The 21,551-nt window shown below is 33.0% G+C and overlaps 1 protein-coding gene and 1 pseudogene across 2 annotated transcripts in view; one reads left to right on the top strand and one right to left on the bottom strand.

Moving 5' to 3' along the window:
* Positions 1 to 21,551, top strand: part of EXOC6 (exocyst complex component 6) — a 175,533-nt gene that overhangs the window by 32,800 nt on the left and 121,182 nt on the right. For both annotated transcript variants that reach the window (XM_011361567.2, XM_011361566.2), the window contains exons 2-5: positions 11,159 to 11,330; positions 12,589 to 12,636; positions 12,726 to 12,816; positions 15,485 to 15,530. In XM_011361567.2, coding sequence (XP_011359869.1) covers positions 11,159 to 11,330; positions 12,589 to 12,636; positions 12,726 to 12,816; positions 15,485 to 15,530 — 357 coding nt within the window. The remainder of the gene's footprint in view (positions 1 to 11,158; positions 11,331 to 12,588; positions 12,637 to 12,725; positions 12,817 to 15,484; positions 15,531 to 21,551) is intronic.
* Positions 1,197 to 2,370, bottom strand: LOC105293075 (annotated as a pseudogene).

Raw genomic sequence — 21,551 nt, 5'->3', positions numbered from 1 at the left:
TTTCCAGTTGACATAGCCAAGGATACAAAAACGAAGTGGTCACTAGATAGGAACAGATAGAATATCTCAGTATATCTTCCCTTAGTTTCCAGGTTCCATCACAGAGAACTGCTAATGTCTTTATCTGGGCAAAATTGGATATGTATGATGAAATGATTGATCTCAGAAGCTTAATTTTTGCTCTATGACTGCCTTTTTATATTTGGGGTTTATGCATGCCTCATTCTGAAAGAACGTAAACTAAAAATTCATGCGCTTTTATGTAAGGGCATGTTTAAATCTTGGCTTTAAATTAATTGCCAAAATAACTTAGATGTTGCATGACCAATTTGCTGACTTTACTATATTTATTGATAAACCAAAAACTTGTTTTTATTGCTTTATTTTTTAACATTATTTTATATTAATTTCAGGGGTACAGCTTAGTGGTTATATATAATTTACGAAGTGATCCCCCTGATTAGTACCACTTGTTATTATACATAGTTATTACAATATTATTGACTATATTCCTTATGCTGTACTTCACATCCCTGTGACTATTTTATAACTTATTTGTGCTTCTTAATCCCTTCAACCTTTTTCACCCAGCCTCCCAACCTCCCTCCCATCTAGCAATCACCAGTTTATTCTCTGTATCTATGAGTCTGTTTTCATTTTGTTTGTTTTGTTCTTTAGATTTCACTTATAAGTGAAATCATTTGGTATTTGTCTTTCTCTGTCTGACTTACTTCACTTAGCATAATACCCTCTGGGTCCATCTATGTCACTGCGAATGGTAAGACTTCATTTTTTTATGGCTGAGTAATATTCCCTTGTAAATGTGTACCATAACTTCTTTACCCAGTTGTCTATTAATGGGCACTTAAAGTGCTTCCATATCTTGGCTATTGTAGATAGTGCTGCAGTGAACATAGGGGTACATGTATCTTTTCAAAATATATTTTTTGGCTTTCTTTGGATGAATACCCAGAAGTGCAATTGCTGGGTCATATGGTAGTTCTATTTTTAACTTTTTGAGGACTCTCTGAATTGTTTTCCATAGTGGCTGTACCAGTTTGCAGTCTCACCAACAGTGCAAAAAAAGGGTTCCCTTTTCTCCACATCCTCTCCAACACTTGTTTTTTTTATTTATTTATTGATGATAGCCATTCTGACAGGTATAAGGTGATATCTCATTGTGGTTTTAATTTGCATTTCTCTGATGATTAGTTATGTTGAGTATCTTTTCACATGTCTGTTGGCCATGTGCATGTCGTTTTTGGAGAAATACAGGTTTAAATTTTTTAAATTGGATTGTTTATTTGGCGTTGAGTTGTATGAGTACTTTATAAATTTTGGATGTTAACCCCTTATCTGATATATCATAGACAGATATCTTCTCCCATTCAATAGATTGTCTTTTCACTTTTTTCCCATGCTATATTTAGCTTTAATTAGGCACTAAGACTTCCAGTTATGTCACCTAGAGATCACTTCACCCATTGCTCTGTTTGGCTGCCAGTCTCTTGTCTCTCTCTTTGGCAATGGTGAGATGGATACCCTTGCCATGGGGAAGAGAAATCCATGGTTTGTTGCCTTTGCCAATAATGAAAATGTTGGAGAGCTGGGTAGCAAAGCTGTTGCCATTGGCATTTTTCACATGAACTACATCACAAGAGCCAGGGTGTCTCTCTCTGTTGGTAATCACACCAGTTCTTCCCAAGTTAGCATCTCCAGTCACCAAATACAGGTTACCAGTGTCAAACTTTGTGAAATCAGTAATTTTGCCAGTCTCCAAATCAATCTGAATGGTGTTGTTCACTTTGATGAGGGGATTGGGGTAGCGGATGGTGCCAGCATCATGAATCACCAGATGAGAGATTCCTTTTGTGCTCACAAAAGTCTTTCTCACTTTGCATAACTTGTACTTTGCCTCCTCAAGTGTAATCCGATGAACAGCAAAGCAACCTTTAGTGTTATAGACCAAATGGAAATTCTCTCTGGTCTTGTCAATTCTCTCTGCTTTGGATGCTTTTGACATCCATAAAACCAGCAGGGTAGATTACATTAGTCCGGACCTTGGCATTTTCTTTACTTCAACTCCTGTTAGGGCATACTTCAGTCTGTCCCTTAGGAAAATGATGAGAGGGAGACATTCTCTCAGCTTGTGGAGACCAGTAGATCAATGAGGAGCAAACACACCCATCAATTTATCCAGCATCCAATTTTTGGGAGCTGCTGCATGCCTCAGATGCTTCTTGGGACCACAAGCCATGGCTGCACTGGGCATGGAAAGAGCCGTCTTTTCATTTTTCTGATGGTTTCCTTTGTTGTGCAAAAACTTTTTAGTTTGATATAGTCCCATTTGTTCATTTTTCTTTTGTTTCCCTTGCCCAAGAAAGTATATCAGAATATATGTTACTACGAGCAGTGTTAGAGAGTTTACTACTTATGTTTTCTTCTAGGAATTTTATGGTTTGGGTCTTATACTTTTAAGTCTTGAATCCATTTTGAATGTGGTTTGTGGTCTACGAAGATGGTTCAGTTTCATTTTTTTTGCATGTATCTGTCCAGTTTTCCCAACATTTATTGAAGATACTGTCTTTACCTCATTGCGTATTCTTGCTTCCTTTGTCTGAGATTAAATGACCATATAGGCATGGATTTATTTCTGGGCTCTCTATTCTTTTCCATTGATCTATGTGTCTGTTTTTATGCCAGTACCATGCAGTTTTGAGTACTATAAACTTGTAGTATAATTTGATATCAAGTAGTGTGATACATCCAAAAACTTGTTTTTAAAACTATTTTTGAGGTTGATAGTAAGCAATTTGTATTTGTTAGGATAGTTTAAATAGCTTTTGAAAATTTCTGACCAGTTTTTTTGTGATTACTTTTAACATTGTCTTCATAGCAGTCTTTTTAAGAATGTTTAATTTGTCAAAAGCTGATAATCATAGGGTGGTTAATTGTTTAATAAATTCAGAAAAATATATTTTATAGTTTGTAACCGAAATTTCAGTACTAATCAGATGATTGGTACCTAGACTCTGGAAAGCATTCAGTGTAAATATGAACTTGCTGAAAAGTATCATAAACAGTCTTGTTAATATGAAATACTTAATTGCTAACTACTATAAATATAAAATTAAGATTGATATGCTAGAAATTAAGCTTGATATGCCATTTGAAACACTGGTGAAGGAATAGTAAAAATGCCTGTGGACTGAAAGAATAAAGAATGCTCAAAGGATACAAAAGCAATTTTTTGTATTAGAAGTACAAAGTTAAGACTAATGTCTCATTTGAGGAATAGGCAAAAAAATGTGGTTAATGTTTGGAAAAATAGAAAATGACATTAAAAAGCATCCAGTGGAAATCAAAAGTAGCTGATACAGTTTTGTCAGAGATGAAACAGTGAAATTTTATTTCCTGATAAAGGTTTGTAGAAAATGTTAACACCAGAAGGCAAAAAAGTGTCAGTACTCAGGGATTCCTCAACAGTATTTTTGCCTTTAGTTTTTCAGTATTTTGAAAGTCTATTTCCTTGCTAACGTCATTATTTTTTTCTTGAAACCAGCTGATTGACATTTCATAAAATTTATAGGAAAGCCTGTTAATGACTAGCATTTTAATGACGGTCACTCTAGGTGAATATCTTCTCACAGTATTCTGCCTAGGCCTTAGCTGTGCTCTTTCGTGGTTATGCAACCTGAATAACCATTCTTTTGGAGAACAAAAGATTCTTAGACAAAGGCCATTATTATTTTGTCTAGAAAAGGAAATATAGTACTCCAATAAATATAGGTAATTTGGAGAAATTGGGATGGGTACTTAAAGATTATATCAGGTTTTCTCAAAGTATAAACATTATTTTAGTAAGAGTTAAAAAATCTTTTCTTAGAAAACAAATACATTTTCTTCACAGTTATTGTGATGGAATTTTTTAGAACAATGAAGATACAGTGATAGGTACTATAAATAGTATAAGGGTATTATGTGATTTCGACCAAAAAAATCCTAATATTTACCAGTAATAAGAGAGTATTTTTTCACATAGTATCCTGTCAGTGTTTGAATCCATTTGAAAAAGATGTTTTCCTTTAAAAAAAAACAACTGCGGAATATGATTAATAAGTCATTTATCTTAACAGAATATAGAATCTGTTCAAAATTGAAATAGCCTGAGTTCCTCTATTAAGGCATTTGATTTGATGATAAAAGTATTAATTTTCAGTGAACCAAGTTTAACATTTTTATGACATTAGTTTTCTTATGTTTATATTTAATTACCGCTAGATGGTGCCCTATACATAGACTCCAAGAAGGCTTTCTGAAAGATCATTTACTTGTTTAAGTTCTGTAAGACTGACATCAGATGATCACACACTGTGTGATAACTCATATTTCAATACTTTGCTTTGGATGTGGAAGATTAGATATAATTAATATATTTGTACTTAAAAATTGTTTTAGCTATGCTTTTAAGATGTGTACTTTGTTTTTATGCATTCTTAGTTGCCAGAATTAAAATATGTAAATCTTTAGTGTAGTATAATCCTTGTTTTCTATTCATATGAAATTTTAAAGTTATCTCTTCTTTTAAATTGATTTTGCATCTGCATGTTTTTTGGTCTGATTAGCAATATATTTTGCCAGAAGTAAGATTTTCTTGTGCTAAGCTTTTGCAAGGGATGACTAAATTCTTATATTGAAGTCATTATCTGTATATGGAGACTAAGCTGTATGAGTGTTTCTGGGATAGTGGAAAATTTACCAACTTTCTAATGTCTACTCTTTCTGGTTCTGTCATATATCTATGTGTATTTATTTATAGGAACATGATTAGACTTGACAATAAACAGAAAACTCTGGGGAACATTTTGAAAGAAGAAAATTATTTTCATTAAAATTGTGTATTGCTTGAAAATTTAGAACAGTAGTGTATCTGGAACATTAGTATATTAATTAGAAAGGTACAACTGTTAACCAACTTAGGGTTCAAAGAATGAATAGCAATGAATGATATTTCCTTTCTTAACATGCAAATCAAAATTTCAGAGAATATTGATTATCATTCTAAGACAAAAGAAAAGAAAAAAGAAAAATAGATTTTTCAGATTCCCTTTAGCTGAAGTTAGATGAGTACAAAGCTTTCAATTTTATATATTACATATTTTGTTCTTCCTTATTTCGTTGCATTTGTAATTTAATACTGCCTAACAATTAGCTATGCCTTAGTTCTCATCCTCTTTTTCTGTCCACTGGATGATTTCACCTGATGGGTGCAACAGTGCACATCAGGGATTCCCTATTGAGTCATTCTCAATTGTTGTTCTTCAAAGGTGATCTGGTTAGTTGCTATGCCAGTAATTTCTTTGCGTTCCCTGCTGTTTATCACCATTTCTGATTGGAAAGTCTATATAACATAATGGTTAAGAGCACTGGCTTTGGAGTCAGGTAGACCTGGGGTTAAAAATCTAGGCCCTACTACTGTGTGACTTTAGATTTGAAGTCTTAATCTTCATAAACTACATTTGTAAATTGGGATGCTAACAGAATGTACATCATAAAACTATAGTGAATATTAATGAGATAAGGAATGTAAAGCACTTAATAGTGAGTACTTGGTTGTGTTTACTGTTTTTTGTTTTTTTTAATCCTCACCACATTAAGCCAGTAACAGCAGAGGCGACTCCTTTTCAATCACTGAAGTCACTGTGGAGAATTGTTGACAGGGAGTGCATATTTCTCTGCTTTTTTCCATATCTTCTCCCTCAGCTGTCTCTCCAAATTATCTCTATAGTTATACATAGATCCCTTCAGAGAAGAGATTGATAATTCCTGCTGTGGATATGATGTCAGGTAGTTTTTGGGATAAGAGTTGCTTTTGCTTTATTCTCTTTGCTTTATAAGTGTTCTTATACATAGTCACCCTTTCTCCTTTCTTGCCTCTTTCTATTCAGTCAGCTATTTATTATTGGCTTTATTAGCAAATTTTTAGACTAGTTATTTTTACTATTTTTATCAGAGTGGGTAAAGGGTTAAATCAACCACATTCAGTGATTAATTCCATTTTGAGTGCTTGCATGCTGGATTTTAGATTTTTGCTAGGTCTGTTAAATTGAGAAAGTCAGAACTCTGAACTCTCTAGTGTCCTTTCCAGGGCCAGCATTCTATCTTTTGATGAATTTTGGATTCTGGAACTTGCCTGATCCTTAAGCATTTTCTTTAAATGAAATTTATTTCTGCGGTTTAGAATGTTCCTCATCTTTACTTTAGTTCTGCGTACTCTGCTCAGAGTGCTCCCATTGATAGGGATTGTAGATGACAAGTGGGTGTGTCAGCTTTGGGTGCAGCTGTACTCATGTGTGGAAAAGCAAATGGTTATCAAGGGTCAGGAGAGACTAAGACTTAGTAATAGGTAGACATTAATAGTACTAATTGTTTAATGTTATTTTTATTTCCTTTGTTGAGACTTATGGTTCTATTTTTACCAGCAAAAGGCATGGAATGAGAATAATTCACCCATTTCAGGCTTTGGTTTCTGTTCATGGAGGGTGGGTATTGCATATGTTCTGATATTGTTTTTATCCATATTAATAACATTGATAGAAAAAGAGGCGTTCACTTGCTATAGTAGATCCACTGTCAGAATCTTGAAATACTATAAAACAATAGTACTCTCATTTTTAAAACTGGAGAATAAATTGGAAAAACACACCAAAGGATGGATAGGTGATTATCTGATACAGAGTTTGGGAAACAGAACAACAGAAGACTGATAGATTACATAATTTACAAATTAGTAAGAATATTACTATACTAACGGAAAAACGAACAAAAAGTTAATTAAAAAAATACAAAATGGTTGTTAACATATGAAAAACAGTTTAGTCCCCCTCAAAAATCAAAGAAAATGCCAATTAAGTTTAACTATTAGACACTATTTTCAGTACATCAAATTGACAACAATGAAATAGCTGGTACCAGCCTATGGCTGGTGAGCTGTTATCATGGATGAAGTGAAGTGAGCTCTTGTAGATTGTAAATGAACAAAACAGTAAAAACCCCTCTAGAAAGCAATTTGGAAGTAAGCATTAAAAACTTTAAAAATGTTCACATACTTTTCATTCACAATAATGTAAATCAAACCATTATGCTGTATACCTTAAACTTATACAATGATGTATATCAATTATTTCTCAATAAAACTGGGAAAATATTTCTAAAGATTAAAGATAAACAATATTCAAATACTTTGATCCAGTAATTCTTCTTCCATCATTTCATCCTAAGGAATCATCAGAAATACACTTGGAGGTTTCTGTACAAGTACATTTGACCACTGTCTTGTTTAGTTTTTATGTAACAGAAACCTGACAGAGGCTTAAGTAAGAGGGTGTTGTTTTTTCTTATTTAGCACTTCCAGAATTTGGTGCAGTAGTTCCTGGAGGTGTGCCATTAGGATCCAAGCTCCTTGGGTCCTTCCACTGTACCACCCAGAGCAAGTGGCTGCCTTCCTTATGCCTAAAAATGGATCTGGCACGCCTAGGTTTCACGTCTTGGTTTCTGCAGTGTGGGGCCTTCCTTGTAGCGTATTCGTTCCTTGAAGTGGGCCAGGAACTCTGGCTCAGCTGGCTGCATTTATGACACCTGGTTCTACTTGTTCATGGCCACTCTGGGGAAAAACTGGATCTGTTACTATTATTTTTAAAATAGTTAACAGTATTGTCTTTGCATTCACAAACAGTCAAACCCTTCTTTGGAGGAACACTGTAGTAGGGCAGTCCTGAAATCTCTTGCTAGATTTTTGCTACAGTGTTACAACTGTTCTAGAGAGAAAAAAAAAAAAAAGCCAGTTCTTTGGTATGTTCTGTTCACTACCTGGTATTTTAAGAGCCAGATAAATATTAAAATATGTTAAAAAAAAATCTTAGAAGCACATATATATTACTTAAAGGATGTAATACTTGCTCATAATTAATGAAATAAAATTTTGTTTATGGTATACCAAAGTCAATTAGATAAACTTCCTCTTGCATGTAGATTTTTCTTTGGAATAATGTTGTTTGTTTAAGAGTTTTCGTTATATGTTTTAATTGTAGGAAAAGCACAGGTAGGAATTCTAGTACTGCCTTAGTTACTAACTAGGTTACATTGAGCAAGTCATTTACCATTTCTGTGCTTTTTCCTCATTTGTGAAAAGGGAGCAGTGATACTTTCTCTGGTGTGGTATAAGAAATAAAAGAAGCATTAGATGTAAAAAATGCAAAAGGCCCTATACAAATGGCAGGTGTTGGGAGTAGTCAGCTCCTTTAGCATGGATAATTGAGTGTTAGCCATATATGGTATTTGTAGCAAGTACTCAGTTATTCAGCGGAGTTAACTCGTTTAACAAGGATTTGGTTGTCTCTTAAGTGCATACTATGGTAGTAGTCAGTGTATATTGTGCACTATGTACAGCATGTCAAGTTATTGTGCTAAGAACTTTTCATATGTTTACTAATTTAATCCTTATAGCACTGATGTAGATACTGTTTTTTTATTCCTATTTTATTGTTGAAAGAATTGAAATTTAGAGAAGTCAGGTAGTTTACCAGAGGTCAAACAGCTAATAATATCCTTTCTGATTCCATCTATATACCCATTTATTCATCAGTTGTTTATCGAGCATCTGCTCTCTGACAGGCACTGTTCTAGGGCTGGATATACAACAGGGAACAAAATAAACATTCTGTGGCCTAATGCAGCTTACATTCCAGTAGGGGAAGCCAGAATATAAAGTGTGAAATAGAGAGTATATTCTACAGTGATAAGATGCAGTGACAAAGTAACTCCTTTATTTTAGAAAATAAAGGAGAGAAAATAAAGCAGAAAAGAGAAGTGTGTGTGTGTGTGTGTGTGTGTGTGTGTGTGTTTATAATGTAGATATTGTAGCTAGAAAGGGCCTCGTCAAGAAGGGGGTAACAGACCTAAAGGAGGTGAAGAAGGCAGCTACATGTGAGAAACGTGATCCAGGTAGAGAAGACTGTATGGGCACAGCATAGGACAGGAATGTGCTTGGTGTGCTTCAGGAACCACTAGGAGGCCAGTGTTGCTGGCATGGAATAAGTAAAGTGGTGAATAAGTAGGAAATAAGGTCAGCGAGATAACATTGGGCAAAATCATGTAGAGCTCTATGGGCTGCTGTAAGAAAAATAGGGTTTTGAGCAGAAGAGAGACATGGGATTCAATTACTATTTCAATGTGATCATTCTGTCTATTGTGTTCAGGACAGACTGAAGGGGGCAAGGGCAGAATCAAGGAGACTGATTAGGAAGTATTTGGCAATAATCTAGGTAAGATGTATCTATGGCTTAGTCCAAGGGTGATACCAATGGAGGTAGTAAAGATAGAGTTGGATTTGCTGTGCTTCTCAGATATCCAATTGGAGAGACATATGAGTTTTGATTTCAGAGGTGAGGTCAGGGCTAGAAATATATATGTTAGGTGTTAGCATGTTTCTGAAATTTAAACTCCAAGGCTAGATGAGATTGAGATAGTAGTATAAGTAGAAAAGATGCTGTCCAAGATCAGAGCCTAGTTCTAGCTCAGCTCTTAATGGCCCAATTACTTAATAATTCTATCCGATACTGCCCTATCTAGTATTATATTAGGTAATCATTAAACACTTAAGTCATAATGGCTACCTTCTGGGAGCTTATGGTCTATGTGGAGAAACAAAATATATGGCATATAATCGAAACATTTAAATTGTAATGTAAAGTCATATATATAGGTATATAAAGTCACATATATATACATATATACACACATGTCAAAATGGGTAGAAAGGACTATAAATTTACCTATCCTGCAGATTAAAAGTTTACTTGGCATGGAAGTGATTGACAAAGGCCTATTGGAGGAAATGGGACCTGAACTGAACCTCAAACAATGGGCAGCAGATGGGGGCGGGCATTTTTGGGAGGACACCAAGACTACCCTTAGGTTCAGTAATTCACTAGGAGGATTCACAGAATTTAGCACAGCTGTTATACTCACAGTTACTGTTTGTAACAGCAAAAGGATACAGATTAAAATTCACAACAGGAAAAGCCTTATAAGGCAGAGTCTAGGAGAGTTCCAGGCAGTAGCTTCCAGTTGTTTATTCCCAGTGGAGTCATCTGGACACCACTTATTTCTAGCCAGGATGTATGTCAACACTTACGGAGTATTGCCAACCAGGGAAACTTACCCCTGCCATGGTGTCCAGAATATTTTCTGTGGTTGGTCACATAGACACGGCTGACTGCCTGTGTTGCTGACCTTAGTCTCCAGCCCCTCTAGAGCTGATACTATGGCCCAAGGTCCCCACCCACTGTAAATCACATTGTTAGCGTAGACTGTTTGGCATTGCTCAAGGCCCCAAAGGAAACAAAGACATCTATCAGGCAGGACATTCCAAAGGCTTACCTCCCAGGATCTGGGGGCAAGGGCCAAACCTTTCTTTGGGCAAGGTTAATCCTTCCCCGCATGGCGGTAGGGGGAGGGTGCCCTCTATATGGAGACAACATGAGCTAAGATACAGTAGGAATGTGTATGCCATATTTAGAGAACATTGTGGTGACTGCAATATGGCCTTATACTTCAGAATATGAACTCTGGAGCCAGACTACCATGATTAGTATCCCAGCTCTCAATTGCTAGTTGTGGAATTTGTGACAGTTACATCATCTGTCACTTATCTGTAAAGCAAGGACAAGAACAATACCTGTAATATAAGCTTCTTGTGAAGATTAAAGGGTTACTATATAAAGCACTTAGAATAAATTATGATAACAGAGTAAATGCTGTAGAAATCAGAACTCTGTTGATTCATTCCTTAATCATTCACTTATTGATTGTTTTTTGAGCATTAGTATGTTAAAGACTCCTCTCCTGAGCCTCATACCTTTATTTCCAGATGCCCAGTGATATATCTAGAGGGCTTGTGGTTTCAATATTAACATGTTCAAAAAGAAATTAATATTTTCACTCAAATTATTTCTACTAATTACAGTACTACCAATCCAGTTTATCTGTTCAGAGATTTAATTTTAAGATACTTGCTGTTGCAGAGATTAAGCTTAATAAAGAATAAATTTTGGTGAACTAGGAAATTAATGTTAGCTTTCTTTTTATATACATACAGGTCTGTGTATGATGACCAACCAAATGCACACAAGAAATTTATGGAAAAATTAGATGCTTGTATCCGTAATCATGACAAGGAAATTGAAAAGATGTGTAATTTTCATCATCAGGGTTTTGTAGATGCTATTACAGAACTCCTTAAAGTAAGGACTGATGCAGAAAAACTGAAGGTAAGAAACATGTTAAAATTCTGCTTATCCTTACTGTCATTAAATTATTCAAGTATTAGTTTATAGTGCATATGTACAAATCATTATTAAACGTACTACTTTTAAGAAGTGAATTCATATATATTTGGGAGTGCTCTTTATGCTTTATTAACACAGTTGTCATGCTAATGACAGGAGTAATCCCTTTTTTGATAAAGCTAGCAATGCATTGACTTAGGATTTCTTTCCATGCAGGGAAATGAACTAAAAAACTTCTTACAATGAAAGGCCTCATTTGCAGTTTTAGAAATTTTTAAATGACAATTAGTACAATATTGATAAAAAACTATCCTCTAAACACCTTTAAAAACATACTATATATGATTGTGTTCTTGAAGTTGTTTAGTAATATTGAAACTATTTTGAAGTTTAATAGCAATGTGTAATTCTCTTAAAGTTGGTCTACATTTTCTGCCACACAGCAAAAACATTTATTAAATGAGACCTGGATTTGTTCAGTCAGAATACAAAATATTTAGTTTTAAGAATTGTCCTATTTATCTTTCTTTACATTTGGAGACCTTAGCAGACAGAATGACCCTGGTTTACCAAAGGTTATGATTAGAAAACCATTATATAAAGGATGTTCAGATAACGAGAGACCAAATACAGCATCAATGAGGTCACTGAGCATCTTTGTTCAGAAATTAATGAGATTTTTAATAAACCAGAATGTGCTTCCTTACTATGATGACCTAATGAGTCACTTAATATGTGGGAAAATTTGAGGTTGAGCTTTTCCTGCACCTGCAGCATTAAAATGTTGCTGTGGATTGAGATTTCCGTGTTTGATGTTAATCAACCACCCAGTGTTTGCATTCAGCAAAGTATGAATGTTTAATTACCGTAAAATGCAATCACCATTTCCTACAGACAATGAATGGCACATAGACCTCATTGAAGTTATCAAAAAGGGACCAGTGGTCAATTGGGTCAGTGATTTGAATTGTTTGACAGACTTAGAGAAGCAAGTAAAGTTCAAAAATCTTGAGTAAATTTGAGAAGTTTGCCACAGAATCTGTTAAAAAGAACTGTCATAAGTAATTGAAGTTAAAAGCCCTTTTCAATCAAAAGTTCAAGTTCAAGCTGTAGAGTTAATTTGAATTTGCATTTCTTTGTTCTAAGTTTCTCATGAAGCATGATCTGATTACAAGGGTGAGCAGTTACATCAGGGCAGTTTTATGCATATTTGTCTAACTAAGGTGAAATTATTTTTAAGGTACAAGTTACTGATACGAACCGAAGATTTCAAGATGCTGGAAAGGAGGTGAGAAAATGATACATTTTTTGTGTACCAGTCTGTGGATACAATTTAACTGTTTGGTTTAAAAATATGAACATTTCTTTTTCTCTAAGGTGATAGTCCAAACAGAAGATATTATTCGATGTAGAATTCAGCAGAGGAATATTACAACTGTAGTAGAGAAATTGCAGTTATGCCTTCCAGGTGAGTTAAACTTGTTGATAATATAACATTTGGCTTGCTAAAATTATAATTTAATGATAATGCATAGTCGTTATTTATTATGGCATTACAGATATTTGATGATTGCCTTTCAAAAGCCCATGGTTATCCTTCCTTTCCACTTTATTCTCTGAAGTTTCATTGTTTTCTTATATTATAAAGCCCATTTGATGATCTGTCACATCCGTCTCCTAGATCAGCCTTGACCTTTCTGTTTCCTTTCTGTCTAGTTTGTCCTTTGTCCAGGATTTCTGTCCCCACCCCCAACTTTGTTTTTCCTCAGAATACTTTCCCATGGGGAGAGTGTCTTTAGATTACATTTTCATGTCTTTTCCTAATTTGCCTAGATTTTTACCTCTAATTTTCCATTGTTTTATATTTGACCCTTAAGCAGGTTGGTTTTGCTTTGGTCATAGTCTCATTTTGCTAATAAGGTAGGAAAACACCTAAAAGTGCTAGGTCTTCTCCCTTCTTAGGTTTTACCTTTCTTCCTGTATTTTGGAAAGACTGAGATTTTAGGTTTCTGAGTTTTTGGTCTTTCTGTTAGGGCTCAAATATTACTGGGACATCAAATAAATTCTGAAGAAACTAACCAGTATTTTCTTTACCTGGATGTATCCTGTTCAAACAAAAGGAAGCAAGGGTATGTCATCTTTTTCTTAATAGAGTAAGCTAAATCTATCTCTGTGTCCCATTTTTAAACTTATTTTTTAGGGAGGAATCCAAACCTCCACATCCAGGGGAATAGAATGAGATGCTTCGTATATAATAATCATATAATATATATTTAGTTTAGAATACAAATTATATCTTAAAACTGTCAGCAGATCTTGTTAGCTAAAAATTAGTTTTCTGACTTGTGAGAATAGCCTTCTTTTTTTTTTTTTTTTTTATAGAATCATTGAAATTCTACTCAGTTTAATCACTGATGGACCAGGGATATCTGCATATTAACTTTGAGTAAATAAAATGTCAGTTCATTATATTAGGTTTCAGGGTTGAGAAACCTATAGTAAAGTTTAATAATACCTCTTTGCTACCATCAGATACACTGAAGTAGCCATGAAGACAGTTTCTAAGTTTGAATGCTTTGTCCCTGAATGGAAATAGCCTAAAATATTAGGTACTGATGAAATAAGAAAGAAGCTGAATTCACCTTATTCACCCGGTGGGCTATTTGAAATAGAGTAATAAAGGGAAGTAGAAGTTAGATTATTGGTACTGTTACTGTCTTTGCTTTCAGTGCTGAAGAGGAAGTCTGAGTTAATGTAATTTAAATATTGTATTACTAATAGCCACATCTAGAACTTCTTCCTTTCCTCCATCTATCCTTCTACCAAATTATCCTCTTATAAATACTTTTTTGTGTCAGGAATTATGGTAGATATTGGAAATACAAAGTTGAAAATGACATAATTCTAGCTTTGAAGGATCTTATAATCAGTATGAATAAAGATAAGCCATTAATTACTGTACAGTTGCTTACCTCCTCAGATTATGAATATGAGAGGATATAAGAGGTCACAGAATAAACAATGCACTTTCCTAGTACATTAGTTTTCCTTGATTATATTTGAGGAAAACATTATTTCTGTATGAAAACTATAGGACTACTATAAGGTAGATGTGAAAATTTCAAGAATTGAGATAAAACAGGAGACTTTAAAGCAAGTTTATACTTGTAGAAGTTTTATACTCTTTCCCAGGTTTTGGTTGGAAAATGTGAGAAATATTACTGATATAGGGGCTATGATAGTGATACACAGAATTAGGACTGGTTCACTCTAGCCATCCTTGCAGTTTTTATGGTTTTCAGACAAGTAAATGATATCTTTTGTAAACTTGAAGACCCCTGAGGGTAGCCATAAAACTATAGTAAATCTAGCAAAAAGTGTTGTCTGTATCTTTGGTCTAGGAAAATGTGAGCTGGGTTGATGAGCCAATAATAATTTAATCATTCACTTTATACTTTGAAATTCTACTAAGGATGAATAGTTAACTTAAATAGTTGCATTAAAACCTTTTTGATGGCATTGCTAAATGTCCTCTTGCTAAAGTTTATAACAGTGTTACTGAATAATTGCATTTCCAAACCTTTGATAGAAATGATAAAACAAAGATGCTTTGTTATATTTATTTATGCCTTTATTATAATTCAGTGTCTGCTGCAAGCTTTTGAAGTTTTTCTTTTTTGTGGATTTGTTGTAAATTTTGTTTAGTGAACTAAAACACAGTTGTGTTATTTGTTATGTAAAGTCAAAATCAATCTCACTGCCACCCAGCTTTCTCTCTCAAATAACTAAAGTCCAAACTTCCAATTCCATTGCAGAGGAGAGATAATATATTAGTAAGTTTCTGAATAGGCTATTTGTTAGTAGGTGAATGTCTAAATTATAGGTGTCAGCATACATAAATGTTCCACGTTCAATATAATGTGTTGATATATAATATAATGTTCAACATATATAGAAATTTAAATGTTTTTATTTACTTGAAGTATAAAATTTTATTTAAAAATGTAAGCCTAAATCAAAGTATAGAGAAAATTAATGAGTTTATAATCTGCTGTTCCTTTCCATAATTATGTTCATCTCTCAAAAAATTTTTTTTCATTTCGAAAGCTAAAAATAAGTTATATTTTTTAATGCAGTGCTGGAAATGTACAGTAAGCTAAAAGAACAGATGAATGCAAAAAGGTGAGTTGGTTTCTTTCTTAATTGTTTTTAATAATCTTTTTTTTATTACTAAAGGCATATTTGGAAAAGGGATCTAATGATTTCCTTAGTTCTTAATAACTACTTTATCACAATACAGTATATACACATCTATACTTAAAGTGCTTTATAGTGCTGCATATTGAATTTTATTAGGCTTTACCAATTTATACTAATTAGTAGAATGATTTTTTCTCTTTTTAATACTTGAACCATAAACTATTCTCAATTTTATTTTATGTATATATTTTAATATATTCTTTTTTCTATCAGAGTTACAAATTCTCATTTTTAAAGATCCAAATAATGATTCTATGTCTTTGTTGCAAAAAAAAGGCATTACTTTCCCTACTTACCATTTACCATCCTTCCTTCCTAGGGGCAAAAACTTTTACCTCTTTTAAGAGATTATTTTGATATTTACATTTATGTCTTTAAATAACTAACTTTTGTTATTCTCTATTTTCCAGTTTGGGGCAGTATGTATTTTTTTTTTTAATTATACAGTCATCTAATATTTATATTTCCCCAGCTCTCCCCAAAATGTTTTATATCTTCTTTTCCTCCCTAAAACATTGGTTGGTATATAATGTCTGACCTTTTAATCTAGAATAGTCTTCCCACTTTTCTTTGTTTTTCATGAAGGAGTCCAGATCAGTTGTCTTATAGACAAGGGCATTTTGGATTTAATCATTTTTTTCATGATTAAATTCAGATTAAATTTTTTTGGCAAGAGTATGACATAAGTGATATTGTGTACGTCTGATGCTGTGACATCAGAAGGCATATACTGTCAGGTGGTCTCTGCGCTATGCTAAACCTCATCATTTGGTGAAAGGAATGGGTACCTTTCTTTGCAATTAATAAGTAATCTATAGGGTGATATTTTGAGTCCCATTTCCTAACAACCTTTCACCCAGTTTTTTTAGGATTCTTGCTTTAATCAGTTATTGTATTGGTGTTACCAAACGGTGATTTTTATAATTCTGTCATTCCTTTAACATTGTTTGGGTGGCATTTCTTCTATAAAGTAGAAGTGTTCCTTTGTCAAAGATCAGTAGACTATATTCTTGGGCGGGGGGTTGTCTATTTCTGTACTTTCTATTTTGTTCCATTGATCCATTTGTCAGTCCTTTTACTAGTACCACACTCTGATGATTACTGTGGCTTTATAGTAAGTCTTGAAGTTGAGTAGTATCAGTCTTTCAACTTTGTTCTTCTTTAATACTGTGTTGGCCATTCTGAGTCTTTTGCCTTTTCGTATAAATTTTAGAATCAGTTTGTTGAAGTCCACAAAATAACTTGCTGGGATTTTTATTGAGATCGTGTTGAATCTATTGATCAAGTTGGGAAGAACTGACATTTTGGCAATATTAAGCCTTCCTGTCCACAAACATGTAATATCTCTCCATTTATTTACATTTTCTTTTATTTCATCTGAGTTTTGTGGTTTTCTTCATATAGATGTTGTACATATTTGATTAGATTTATATGTAAGTATTTTATTTTTTTGATGCTAAGGTAAATTATATTGTTTTTAATTCCAAATTCCGGTTGTTTTTTGCTGGTTTATAGGAAGACAGTTGACTTTGGTATGTTAACCTTGTATTCTGCAACTTTGCTATAATCATTTATTAGTTCTGAGAATATTTTTGTCAAGTTTTTGGGATTTTCTACATAGACAGTCATATTATCTGCAAACACATATTTCTTTCCTCCTATTATGAATACTTTTATTTTATTTTCTTGTCTGAATGCATTAGCTATGACTTCCAGTATAATGTTGAATACGAGTCGTTGCTTTGTTTCTGATCTCATGGGGAAAAGCATCTTGTTTCTCACCACTAAATATGATGTTAGCTTTGTATGATTTCTATTCTTTTAAATTTGTTAAGATGTGTTTTATGGCCCAGAATATGGTCTATATTGGGGAATGTTCTATGTGAACTTGAACAGAATATGTATTCTGCTTTTGTTGTAGTCTATAAATGTCAGATTCAGTTGGTTGATGGTACTGTGAAATTCAGTTATAGCCTTACTGAATTTCTGCCTGCTAGATCTGTCAATTACTGTTACAAGGGTACTGGAGTCTACAATTATAATTGTGAATTTTTCTCAGCTTGCAGTTCTATTAAATTTTGCATCACATATTTTGATGCTCTGTTGTTAGGCACATAACACATTAAAGATTGTTATATCTTCTTGATTGACCATTTTATTATCATGTAATTCTCTATCCCTCGTAATTTTTTTTTGCTTTAACATCTGCTTTATATGAAATTAATATAGCTATTCCAACTTTCTTTTGATTAATGTTAGCATGGTGTATCTTTTCCCATCCCTCTACTTTTTATCTCTCTGTCTTTAAAGTGGTTTCTTTTAGATGATATATAGTTGAGTCATGTTTTTTTAATCCACCTAAAATCATAGAGTTTTTAGAAAAGAATATAAGATGATATCTTCACAATCCTGGGGTAAGCAAAGATATTTTTTAGAAGTGTCAGAGAAAGGTACTATAAAAAATTGATAAATTGGACTTCATATTAAAAGTTTCTGCTCATCAAAGCACACTTAAGAAAATCGAAAGGAAACTACAGACTAGGAAAAAAACATATGCAGTATATTTTCTGACAGGACTTATAACAATATATAAAATATGTCTGTAAATTAAATATAACAAAAATTTAAAATAAGGAACTTCTGGTTTGTGGTCTGACATGTAAAGAACTTTGAAGTCATCACTACTGTCTTTACAACAAGAAAAAAGATAAACAAACTGGAAATTAAAAATCTTTCTTTGGATCCATTAGAGAACCGAGGTCACATGGCAAATTGCTGCCCCTAAATCTGGAGAAACAGGCAAGAATATACTATCAAAGTTTATTGAGAGCAGAATACACTACTGGAACCTGCATTAAAGGTGATTGGGCATATAGTAGCTTAAAGGAACACTTAAAGGTGATTGAGTGTATAGTAGCTTGAGAGAGAAAAACTCCTGGGGGCCTAGCCTTAGAAAGGCCCCCATATTTTTGTGAGTTTTATCTTTAGAGTTCTACCAGATTCTCAAGGTGAAGATCACAGAAAAATACCAGCAAAGAGAGAAAAAAAAGTAACTAGTTTGAAATAAGCCCAGAGTGCTCTGTTCTTCTTGACAAAGGCAGGTTGGTAAAATTTTTATAGGAATCCCATTACCTTAATAGATGTTGAGCTATTAAGACTTTTTATTTTTTTTAGAGAAACATATTTTATGTTTCTTCAAGGACTTAGACCACTTTAACCTAAGTTGTTGAATTTATTGGCAATATTTGTCCTGTTATCCTTTTAATGTCTATAGAACTGTAGTAATATATATACTTTTTACTCCTAAGTTTAGTAATTTGTGTCTTCTCTTTTTTCCCCCCACTTAATTTGTCTGGCAAGAGGCTTATCAATTTTATGGATATTTTCTAAGATCTGACATTTGAATTTATTTCCTCTTTTTTTCTATTTGATTTCTATTTTTATTTTTATTTTTATATTTGAGATTTAATTTGTTCTTTTTCTATCTCTATAAAGGAGAAATTTAGAAAAGTGATTTTATGTGCCTTTCTTCCTCTTTTTTATCATAAGCATTTAAAATTATACATTTTCCTCAGCACTGCCTTAAGTTGCATCCCACAATTTTTGAAATCTTAGGATCTTATTATTTGTTTCAGATAGTTTCTAATTTTTCTTGTTAGTTTTTTAACTTGAGTTGTTTACAAATGTGTTGTTTAATTTTTAGATATTTGAGGAATTCTTTAGATATATTATAATTTAATTTTAATTTCTAGTTTAATACTGTTGGGCCAATGAACATACTGTGTATGAGTTCAGTCCTTTGATATTTATTGAAACTTATCTAGTGGCCTCGTATATTATGTATCTTGTGAATATTTCATGTGTATTTATAGAAACTATATATTCTGTAACTGTAATTGGCTTTAGTATTCTAGAAATAGCAATTAGGTCATGTTAGTTGTTAGTGCAGTTCAGATTTTCTATATCCATAGTGCTTTTTTGTTGGCCAGTTCTATCAATGATGAGGAGGTATTAAGTTTTCAGCTGTCATATGTTTGTCTGTTTTCCCTTTAATTATTTAAAGTTTGCTTCATATATTTCAAAGTTCTATTCATTGCATTTATGATTTTTTATTTTTGATAACCCTTCATCATTATGAAGTGCCCTTCTTTATGTTTAGTAATATTCTGTGTCCTGAATTCTATTTTGCCTGATATTTACATAGTTGTTACAGTTATTGCTGCATACTTATATTTAGTATTTGCATAGTATATCTTCGACATACTTTTACTTTTAACCTCAGTCTTTATGTTTAAAGTGTTTTTTTTCTTTTAACAGCATATAATTGGGTCTTACTTTTTTATCCAGTGGTCATCTCTATTTTGAACATGAAGTTTTTAGAAATTTACATTTAATATAATTATTATCGTGGTTGATTTTAAATTCATCATCTTGCTGTTTGTTTTCTATTTGTCTCATCTATTTTTGGTTCTTAATGTCCTTTTTTTTTTCTTTTTTAAAGTTGAATGTTTTTAATATATATTTTTTATCTCTTTCACTTACTAGGTATACATCTTAGTTTATAGTGGCTACTCTAGAGTACAGTATGCATGTTTAATTTATCATAGTGCACTTTCAAATATTACTATATTTCATCAACAATATGAGAAGCTTGTAATAGTACAATTGTATTTATTGTCATCTTACCTATTGTGCTCTTGTTTTCAGATATTTTTTACTTGTAAATGTTAATAAGCTACAGATGCTCCTCAGCTTCTGATGAGGTTACATCTCCATAAACTCATTGTGAGTTGAAAATATTGTAAGTCAAAAACACATTTAATACACTTAACCTACCACATATCATAACCAAGCTTAGCTTATGTTAAACATGATTGAGACACTCACATTAGCCTACAGTTAGGCAATTATCTTGAGTTTTATCTCAAAAGTATTTGCCTTTCATTTTTTCCTACCAGAAGCAGGAGATACAGATAGGCATTTCATAGACATGATGGGATGCAAAATCACAAAACACAATATTCAAAAAATGCTGGCAACAAAGTTCACTGTAGCGTATCAGTTGTTTACCCTGGTGATTGTTTGGCTGGCTGAGAGCTGCAGCTTGCTGTCTCTGTCCAGCATCATGAGAGAGTATCATATTGCATATCACTAGACTGGGAAAAGATCAAAATTCAATGTTTGAAGTACGATTTGTACTCAATGTGTATTATTTTTGCACCATCGTGAAGTCAGAAAATTGTAAGTTAAACCATTGTAAGTCAGGGACTGTATATGTGTATACACACACACATGCAAATATACACACACATGAAATCATTAGTAAAACAGATTCTTTTATACTTAACCAATTTTTCCTTTCTGTTTCTCTTTTTTTCTTTTTGCAGATTCAGGCTTCTGTCTGTTATAACTGTATGATAAACTTTGTTTAGTATTTACTGTAGTACACATCTGTCTTCTGAAGAAATTTTTTTTGCTTTTGTCTGTCTGGAAATGTGTTTATTTTACTTCCATTTTTGAACAATAATTTTACTGGATGTGGAATTCTAGATTGTCAGGGGTCCCCTCCTCCAGCACTTTAAATATTATGTTTATTACTTTCTACCCTCCATTATTTCTTTTGAGAAGTTCTGTTATTCTTATCAGTGTTAAAATATTTGTATTAGGCCATTTTTTCTATGGTGACTTAAGATTTTTCTCTTTTTTTAAAATAATTTATGTTTTAATTGCAGTTGTCTTACGATATTACATTAGTTTCAGATGTACAACATAATTAATAGACATTTTTATAACTTACAAAGTGATCACTCCAATAAGTCTAATACTCATCTGACACCATACATAGTTATTACAATATTATTGTCTATATTCTGTATGCTGTACTTTACATTTCCGTGACTGCTTTTCCTTCCTTCCTCCCTCCCTCCCTCCCTCCCTCCCTCC

This window comes from Pteropus vampyrus, unplaced genomic scaffold (assembly GCF_000151845.1).
Source record: "Pteropus vampyrus isolate Shadow unplaced genomic scaffold, Pvam_2.0 Scaffold68, whole genome shotgun sequence".
Classification (NCBI taxonomy): domain Eukaryota; kingdom Metazoa; phylum Chordata; class Mammalia; order Chiroptera; family Pteropodidae; genus Pteropus; species Pteropus vampyrus.
This window is presented reverse-complemented; position numbering and strand designations above follow the sequence as displayed.